Source organism: Odocoileus virginianus, chromosome 27, assembly GCF_023699985.2.
Source record: "Odocoileus virginianus isolate 20LAN1187 ecotype Illinois chromosome 27, Ovbor_1.2, whole genome shotgun sequence".
Taxonomy (NCBI): domain Eukaryota; kingdom Metazoa; phylum Chordata; class Mammalia; order Artiodactyla; family Cervidae; genus Odocoileus; species Odocoileus virginianus.
This window is the reverse complement of record NC_069700.1, coordinates 30426051-30435365: the sequence shown is the minus strand read 5'-3', so window position 1 is coordinate 30435365 and position 9315 is coordinate 30426051. Positions and strand designations below refer to the sequence as shown.

The following is a 9315-nucleotide window of genomic DNA, read 5'->3' as shown; positions in this document are numbered from 1 at the left end:
GGGGAAGAGAAAGTGGCAGGCAAGTTTATTTTCCTGGGGCCCTGGGATTATCACCAAGGACTCGCTGCCCGTCAAGTCCTCTCTGGATCTCTCCCATCACCATCCTTGCCTTATATACCCAAGGATGAGAGATCCCAGCAATCTATCGCCACTTGCCCAGTGAACTTGGGAAGCAAGAGGAGTCTTGGCCTGTGGGCTTGTCCATTCCCTGCTTCTGAAGATGCCCCCCACCCCCACCTCATTCCCTCCTCCACCCAGGATGGAGGAAGGATTCAATATAAAGAGTCCTGGGGGTTCCCCTTTTCTCAGGCTTCTTCTCCATGCCAGGAAGTCCTGGGTGTAACCCGGGTGTCTTGCTGCTGTAGATCCTTCCCTGGGTGTCCCACCCAGAGCCTTCTCAGCTTCATGGTCTGACCTCAGTCCTGTCCAGAGGTCCCTGGTCTGTCTTGCTGAGAGAGGTTTGCAGTCCTTGGTGAGCTCGGGCCTTTTGATATGTGTGTGTGTGCTAAGTCACTTCAGTCGTGGCCAAATCTTTGCAACACTATGGACTGTATGTAGCCCGCCAGGCTCCGCTGTCCCTGGAATTCTCCAGGCAAGAATACTAGAGTGGGTTGCCATGCCGTCCTCCAGGGGATCTTCCTGATCCAGGGACTGAACCCATGTCTCTTAACATCTACCTGCATTGGCAGGTGGGTTCTTCACCACTAGTGCCCTCACCTGGGAAGCCCCGGCCTTGGGATGGACTGGTATAAATCTGTCTTTTCCTTCTGGCCAGAGGTGTCACAGTCTGGCAGGGGAGAGGCCAGGCTGCATGAAGTATTCCCAGTGGAGGCTGGGCTTCCTCACAGCTCATTTCCTGGAAATCTCCTGAGATCAGCTAGCTGGTGTTTTCCCAGGGAGGGTTTGGAAGGGCTGGTAAGAGCCCAGAAGGGGTAATGAGATCAAAGGGTGCCCTGAGGCAGTCAAGGGAGGCCATTCTCTGGGAAAGTGGGTGGGACGCCCAGGAGTGTTGAAGCCTTGTTCACGGACAGCTCTAGACCTCTAGGCAAGGGGAACTGGCAGACTTAGAGGCAGCCTGCCCATCCCTCCAGCTAGGAGCTTCCTGAGGGCGGGCATCCTCTTTGCATGATGATGACTCCAGAGTCCCTGCCTGCGCCAGCGGGTCCCATGGGTTCGCATCATACCCTGGTCTGCCCCTGCCGTGAGGTTTTGGCCACTGGGTCAGAGTTGCCTCTCTGCTTGTCTAGTCCTTCCACTTGGTGGGCAGGAGCGTCACCGTTGCTGCCCTGGAGACTGGCCCAGTGCCTGACACACACTGGGGGCCTGATGACGCCCCCTACACATGTCAGATGCGGCAGATTCAGAGGTCCTTTCTGTGCCCTCCTGTATGAGATCTTCTGGGGTGGGGCGTGGGGTGCAATTCAGGAAGCTTGATGGAGATTTGGTCATAATGATCCAGGTCTGGATTCAACTTTTTTGGGTCTTTTTTTTCTTTTTAATTTTTTGGCTATGCTGCACGGCATGTGGGATCTTAGTTCCCCGACCAGGGATTGAACCCACGCCCCGTGCATTGGAAGAGTGGACCCTTAATCGCTGGACCACCAGGGATGTCCCCTCAGGTCACTTTTGAGGGAGGGGCTCAGGGATCACAGCACACATCCGTCTCCCGTTCTGTCTCCTTTCTGTCACTTTCTTGGGCCCTCCTGTCTCCTTTCTCTCTCTGGAGAGCTCCTGAAACCGGCTCTGGCTGGGAAGTAAGTGAGTTGGCCGAGGAGGAGGTGTGGCAGGAAATCCAGGGGGCCTATGGGGTGGACAAAGGATGCTGGGAGGGGCTTCTCTGGCCACGGTTTTGGGGGGGGGCTCATGCAGAGATGGGAGTCTTCTGAGGTCTAGGGAGCCCATCGGTCTCGGGGGCTCCCCCTTCCTTGAGACCGAGGCCTCTGCCGAGCAGCCAGAGCTGGGAGCGCCGGTGCAGAAGCAGGGGGCCCAGGGGGAGGACCAGTGCCAGCCATGCCAGGCCCAGGAGGATCCAGATGGCCGCCAGGCTCCGGTACACCGAGAGGTAATGCTTGCTGGGATCCGTGCCTGGCAGGGAAGGGGGACACAATCGGTGCCAGGGTTCTGAGGGACAGCCACCCTCCAGGTTCCAAAAGGGTTCCCACCAGCCTTCCCCTAATAAGGATCAGCAGGCGAGACCCCTGGGGCGGGGGTAGGGTGATGGGTTCCCAGACCAGCGACTTCTGAGGCTGCTGTGAGAATTCGCAGCAGCGTCACGAAGTGTTTGCTTCCTTGAATAACCAGGGGCTCTCTGGTCCTCAAGAATTACCTCCCTCCTCCCGCTGACATCTCCCCCTCCCCCGAATCCCGGTGGCCCCCAACCCTGTGATCTGTGTCTGCCCCTTTCTCACCGACGACATAGTCCCCGAAGCCGATGGTGCTGAGGGTGATGAAGGCAAAGTAGAAGCCCTCGCTGAAGCTCCAGCCCTCCACGTGGCTGAAGATCATGGGCGGCAAGATGAGAATGAGCAGCGTCCCCAGTGCCAAGAAGAGGGCCAGGCCCAGGGTCTGCAGCAGCTGGAAGCGGGGGAGCCTCTGAGTCCACTCGGAAGGCCCATGGTTATAAGCAGGGGAGGGGTTCTGGGGTGAGCTAGGAAGCGGGCTGGGCCATAGTCAGGTCCCTGTGGCGCGGGGGTTGTGTCTCTGTGTGTGTGAGATCTTATCCGGGCCAGGGAAAGAGCTGGTCAGCAGGATTGTGTCTGTGGGTCAAGTAGGAGATGCCTTTCGACTTGGTGTCCACGCGTGCAGGACCCCGAGGACTCAGATCTGGGATGGATGATGGTCACTGAGCTGTCCCCAATCCTTCTACACCTCTGCCTCTTTGCATAGTTTTGCAAGGGACCAGAGGACAGGGTGGGCCCTGGGCATGCTCAGGGTGGTGTGGAGATGGCTATTGGAGTTCTCTGATGACCATGGAGGTGTGTGCCCAGACAGATGCCCCTTCGAAGAAGGCCTAGCCAAGCCGCCAGCAGGTAGCCTCCAGCCATCTCTCTTACTCAGGGTGTATTTCAGCCTGGGCCAAGGGCACACCTTGCCATGCCCGATTGAGGCCGGGGCAGAGTCCTGGCCACGTCAGCGCCCACTGTGGGACAGCTTGTGCCACCGGAACCTGCCCAGCTCCTTGAGGGGTGGGCCGAGGCTTTGTCCAGCCTGCATCATAATTTCGCTCCTCCCTTCACCTGGTCCTTTTCTTCCATGGGTGTCGACCCCTAACACCCTGCTAGCCAAACTCTGTCTCCGTGTCAGCTTCTGGGGGACTTGACCTGCAACAGACTCTGTCCCAGTGGGGCTGTGGGGAGGGAGGACCTTACCTGGGAGCGTCTGGGCTGGTCCTCCCACCTCTCCAGCATGGTCAGGTGGGCACGCAGCCCTGTACCCAGGTGGTTGAGGAAGACCACGTTGAGAGGGATGCCCACCAGAGCATAGAAGACACAGAAGACCTGGCCTGCCTCTGTGCTGGGCGCCAGGTTCCCATATCCTGCAGGCAGGGGAGAGGGTGCAAATATGAGGAAGGGAGAGTTCGGAACGGCCCCCCTGACGCTCTAGCAGAGGCTGGTTTTCCACCACCAGAGGGAGGAGAGGTGCAAGGCAGGGAGTGGGGGTGGGGGGGTGGGGGGGTAGAGGGAAAGCTCCTCTGTTCCCATGAACACTCTTCTCAACCTCTTCTAGAATGATCTCAATCGTAAGTATCCTTCGAAGGCTCATCTCCAAAAACACCACCTCTAGGAAGCCCTCCTGATTGCCAGCCTCTTCCTCTTTACCAGGTGTGATTCCCCACAGTGCTTTGTGTTATTCCTATCTAGCTATCTAGTTTGCCCTGTGCTCCTATTTTTAGTGTGCTTATCTTATCCTTCATTATTGGATCAGAAGCTCCTTGAGAGCCAAGCTTGGGTCTGATCCAAGGTCATACTCTGCTATCTACACTCTATCCTTGGGTCTGATCCAAGGTCATACTCTGCCACCTCCACTCTATCTGCTTTAATGTCACCTGAATTCAAGGACGGTGTGTGGAACCGAACTTAACTGAATGAATGGGGAGACCGGGCTGTGCGGGATGGAGGGGTTCCTTGTGGGAGGGGGAGTGGGTTTTCTGGCCGAGGGAGTAGAACAGATGCTGTTGGTGCTCTGTCCCCTGGGAACACCGGGACGGCAGCTGCAGCTGAGTGGACAGCTCTTGGGCACACAGGGGACTCCCCACCCCAAGTCCCTGCCTCTTTCTCCACCGGAGGGGTTCTTCCGGCCACAGGAGCATGTTTGGTCTGGGGGCAGGTCCAAAATGCTGGAGGATTCATACATCTGGACTCAGTCCTCAACCAGCCAGGGCAGGAGTCGGTAGATAAATACGCCTGCTTCCTCCCCGGTTGGCTGGGCTCTCCTTGGTCTCAGAGGGTCCCCAGCACTGCTGGACCCAGTGGCCCTAACCAGTCCCCTGCTCATCACTGCAAACTCTGTTGCCCTATCTCCTCTTCCTGTTTCACTCTCCCACTTCTCCTGCTTCCCAGAATCGTCTCTGAGATAAACCACATCCTTGTCTTGGCCTTTGCTTTTGGGGAACTCAAACTTCAGCGGGGGTACTGGGGGTGGCCTTCTCCACCCCAGCGCTTTACCTATGGTGGTGACGACCGTGCCTGCAAAGAAGAAACTGCTGCCGAAGTCCCAGTTGCTGGGGTTGGTGGAGTTGCCTTTGGGGTTCACGCCCTTCACCCAGGCTTCCATGATGACCTGTTGGGTTGGGGGAGCAGCAGGGGGTGGGAGGAAGAGGCTGCTGACAGCACCGGCTGGTGGCCAGCCTCCCCGCTGAGTACTCCCCTGTTGTCTCAGGGGAAGTTCTTAGTTACATTCCCATTTCATGGAAGAGGAAACTAAGGCTCAAAGTGGCTGACTTGCCCAAGGTCGCTGAATTCCAAGCTCACTTCCTGCTTCCCTGGCCAAAGGCTGAGTGTGATGTGAGGCTTTAAATGTGGCTAGTGGAGGGGAGATGGCCCCAAGGGGGCAGACGGTGCTTATGGAGTGGTCCAGGTGGGAGATGTTGCCTAGAGCCAAGAGGGTGAGACCCCAGGGGTTGCCAGGACAACGAGAAGACTTCAGGTTGGATGTTCCTGGAAGGGTGTACTCGCGAACATGAGGTTTGGGACCGCAGGAAGGCCATAGGGCTGCCCTCTCTTGGGGCTGATGGTGGACAGAGGACCTCGAGTTCTCTGAGCTTCCAGGTGAGCTGGCAGGCTTGCTCTCTGCTGCCCCCTGGTGAGTCCCAGGTCTATAGGAGAAATTCCATCAGAGGCCAGGGCAAAGGTCTCCTATGTGTGTGTGTGTTGGTGGTGTATATGTGTGGTGTGTTGTATACATGTGGTGTGTGCATGGGTGCCGTATATGGCACATGTGTGCATGCTGTTTTTTATAGAACCTGAACCCTGCAGACTCAAGCCTAAGCCCCTCTGTCCCCCGCCAAGCCGTCTAGGAGGTGGGCAGGACACCCGTCCCCATCTGCTCCCAAACCCCTCCCCTGTAGCCGTGAATTGCCCCAGGACAGCTGTGCAGCCTGGCCACCTGGTAGAGACCCAAAGGCCGGAGGGAGGCAGGGGGAGCGGGGCGGGAGGGAAGCTCCAGCCTCCAGCGCCTGTGGGAACCGTTTCCCCGCTGGCCGGGTGAGCAAGCTCTGCCGGGGCTGGGGGTGACCCCTCTGAGGGCCAGGCCAGTCTGGATGTCGTGACCGGGGCTGTCTGCTTCCCCTCACTTTGGCAGAATTGGCCTCGTCTCATGTGAATCTTGGCCTCTTTCTCTTTCCCACACACCCAGAGAGGCCAGAACCGAACATTCCAGAACACTCCCGCTCCCCAGAGACCCTCGCCCATGGGAGCAGCACTGGTTCTAAGACCCGGCTGTCCCCGCCGCCAGCCTGGGGGTCTCCATCCTGCGGAGGCGGGGCCGCAATGCGGAGGGTGCTGGGGGCGGGGCTTCCAGTGCGGACGGACTGTCCATTCTTCTCCAAGAATCCTGGCGCCCAGGTGAGAAAGGCAGACTTGCACCCTGGGCAAGTTTCCTGATGGTGTCGGTCTTCAATACTGTTTTTATTACTGTTTAACTCTGCCCCCATTGTCATCTTAACAGTAGAGCAGGCCCTCGGTATCCAGGAGATTCCCACCAGCTAGGTTCTCATTCGCGGTCACGGAGAATATCCGCTGGGGTTCCTGGAAGCAATCCCGCGCTGACACCGAGAGATGACCATCATGTGTGTTCTTTGGGAGTCTTACCCTGGCATTCTTCTGCCTCTCAGTTGGACATCCCCTGGCAAGTGAGGGTCCCTCCCAAGGATGCTGAGGATCCCCGGGGAGGTCTGGGGGCCTTTCATCAGTGGCACCCTCCTCAGGATTGCAGTCAAGCCTGTGCCTTTAATTACATACCAGCTACCAGTCCTTTGCCTGTTCCCTCCGCAGCTCCGGGAATTGTTCCCAACCAGGAGCTGAGGGTGGGGGGTTCCAGGGCCTCTGGCTTACTCCCCATCCTGAGCCCTTCTCAGCCCTGATTGGGGTGCTGTGGTCCCAGCCCTGTGCTGCTGGAGAGCAAGGAAGTGAAACCTGAGGCCGGAGGCCCCATTTCCTGGGAGAAAGGGCCTCTCACGGCTCTGGAAAGTTCTCTGACCAGCCAGACCACCTTCCATCTCCTAGGCCTGCTATCCCCCAATCTTGGGGGTCCATCAGTGTGGCCTGAGGACTTGTTAACACACAGCCTGTTGACCCAGTTGCCCCCTGGAGTTCCTGACTCAGGAGGTCTGGGGTGGAACCTGAGGGATGGCCTTTGTAAGGAGCGCCCACGTGGAGCTGATGCTGTTAGGCCAGGGCCCAGACTTGATGAGCTGCCCTCTGCACTTAGGTTAACCTGTGTGGCGAGCAGCAGCTGGCTTGGGTTCGAGTTCTGCCTCTTCCATTAACTACGCAACTCTGGGCAACATACTTCTCCTCTCTGTTGCCCAGTCCCTACCTGCAAATCTGAGAGAGTGGTGGCAATATGTAATTATGAGGAAACACATAGAAAGCACTGGGCCTGGGGGGATGGACCAGGACTGGTCGGACCCCATGGTGATGGCGCTGCTCCCTGCTATTTGGGGCACATCATAAATGGTACAGACCGGTCACTGTGATGAATCTGCACTCGGCTTGCTCCTTTGCAGTGGGTATTGTGCCCCACTGGACCTCTGGTCTCACCCTCTCCCACAACACCCTGGTTTTGGCTGGTTTCTGGGGGAGAGGGGACTGGGGCCCCAGAGTTTCTACAGAAGGGACCCAAGCAGGTCTGACCCACTCTGTCACCAGAGACGCCCCGTGGGCCCCAGAGGGGTGGGGCTCAGTCACCCTGGTGGGTGCTCATCAAGGCCAGGTCCACGGCCGCCGGCGTGGTGGCTGCTCCTGACCTTTATCTGCGTCTCCCACCTGCAGTGTGGTCAGCACCCCGGGGAGGGGGGAGGTGAGCTAGCGGGAGAGCAGAGGAAGAAGCTGCCCAGAGCTGGGGAAGGGGAAGCTCCGGAGTGTGGGGGCAGAAGTGTGTACAGTGCTGATAGCCCTGACACACGGTTCACGTTTATGCAGCAAGTGGCCGCCTAGAAAGAGCTTTTAATCAGCTCTCAAACATCTCCTCACCTAGAAGGGGGCCAGAGAGGTTAAGTGACTTGCCCAGTGTCTCACAGCAATCCAGTTATAGGCCCCAGAGGCCAGAATCTGAACCTAGGTCTCCCCTGGCCCTCTGTTCCCATCACGCTCGGCTTTCAAATGGGGCCTCAGCCATCAGTGATGACCTGTGGTGAGACCTGCATTCTGCATCCCTCCCCCGCCCCCACCCCTGTCCCACATCAGCCTCTCCCCTTCACCTGCACAAACTGCTCCACAGCCTGCTGGTCCAGGCAGGTGTAGTTCTCCAGGAAGCGCAGCTTCTCAAACTGAAACCGGTCCCTGGACTGAGACTCTGCCTGCTTCTCCAGCAGCTGGAAGATGGTGGCGCCGAGCAGCAGGTAGCAGATGTAGGCCAGGAGCAGGGGCAGCACCCGGCCGCCCCAGCGGCTGCAGAGCCTGGCGCGGGGCATGGTGGGCCCAGGACTGTGCCAGGGCCGTGGGGCTGGCGGTGGAAACAGAGGCGGGAAGCGCCCGGGGACCTGCGTCCAGCCTCCTGCCTGCCTCACCCTCCCTGGCGGCACAGGTGTTGGGAGGCTGGGGAGTCTGTTTGAACAGTGCAGCTCAGCTTGGCTGCACTAAGTGCCCTGAGTGCAAACAGGCCTGTCACCCCCCGCCTGGGCTTTTCTTTTTCCCCATGGAGAGCAGCAGGTCAGCGGCAGGGACCCCTCAAAGAGCCCTAGCGGTCCTCCCGAGGCCTTCATGTCTTACTTTCTGCCTCCAAGTTGGATGGGTGTTTGGGGACCAAATTGGATGCTCCCCTTCACTCTGCCCCGGCCCCCTTGGCAGCTCCCAGCTTCTCACCCATGACGTCTTCCGAGCCCCAGGCTTAGGAGCGGGGAAGAAATCAGAACAGGTGTGCGTAGAACTTGCAATCAGTTGCCTTGGCTACGAAGTGGGGCTGGAAGGGTGGACCCGCCTCTTGGGGGAACCCGAGGATGAGGGACCTGGGTGACAAATCAGGAGAAAGCAAACAGACAAATGACAGTCTGGCTCAGGAAAAGTGTGAGGGTTGATGTTCTTAATAAACTGGAAGCATTTGCTTTAGAGTTTTTGCTGAAAACCCTCCTCACTTGAAACCCTTAGCAGGTTCCCTTGGGAGGCCATGTCGGTGAGATGTATGTGTGAGTAAAAAGAAACTAAAAAAAGTACCTCCTGGCCCGGAAGCATTAGCAGTGGTTCACTCTGGGTGGGTGGAATCGAGGGTGTTTTCCTCTCTGTCTGCATGTGTGTGTGTATTTATAGCAGCTTTTTTTTTTAAATAACTCACATGCTACCATTCACACACTTTAAGTATATGATTGAATGGTTTCTCTGTTCAAGTATATTCAGAGGCCTGCAACTATCCCAAGATCAATTTTAGAATATTTTTAAAACCTCAGAGCAGAACCTTGTACCTTTTAGCTGTCACCCCCATCCATCCAGTCTGCCACCTTAGCCTCTGGCAACCTTTAACTTGCTGTCTCAGGATTTCCCTAATCTGGACATGTTTAAAAATTTTTTTAAAATGAAGTATAGTTGATTAACACCGTTGTACCAATGTCTGTTGTAGAGCAAAGTGACTCAGTTACACACATATATACATTAAAACAAATTC

General features: G+C 57.2%; 1 protein-coding gene and 1 long non-coding RNA gene across 2 annotated transcripts; one reads left to right on the top strand and one right to left on the bottom strand.

The window, feature by feature from the left end:
• Positions 1 to 1568: 1568 nt before the first annotated feature.
• KCNK16 (potassium two pore domain channel subfamily K member 16) lies at positions 1569 to 8197 on the bottom strand. Its single transcript, XM_020881814.2, has 5 exons — positions 7919 to 8197; positions 4665 to 4779; positions 3369 to 3535; positions 2409 to 2574; positions 1569 to 2085 (listed from the first exon to the last, which is right to left on the bottom strand). Exons 1-5 carry the CDS (start codon positions 8129 to 8131, stop codon positions 1862 to 1864), a joined length of 885 nt encoding a protein of 294 aa, XP_020737473.2. The 5' UTR covers positions 8132 to 8197; the 3' UTR covers positions 1569 to 1861.
• LOC110130069 (uncharacterized) lies at positions 3693 to 6467 on the top strand. The gene is made up of 3 exons (XR_011483932.1): positions 3693 to 3821; positions 5854 to 6062; positions 6166 to 6467. It is a non-coding gene; the product is annotated as an uncharacterized lncRNA (long non-coding RNA).
• Positions 8198 to 9315: the final 1118 nt, after the last annotated feature.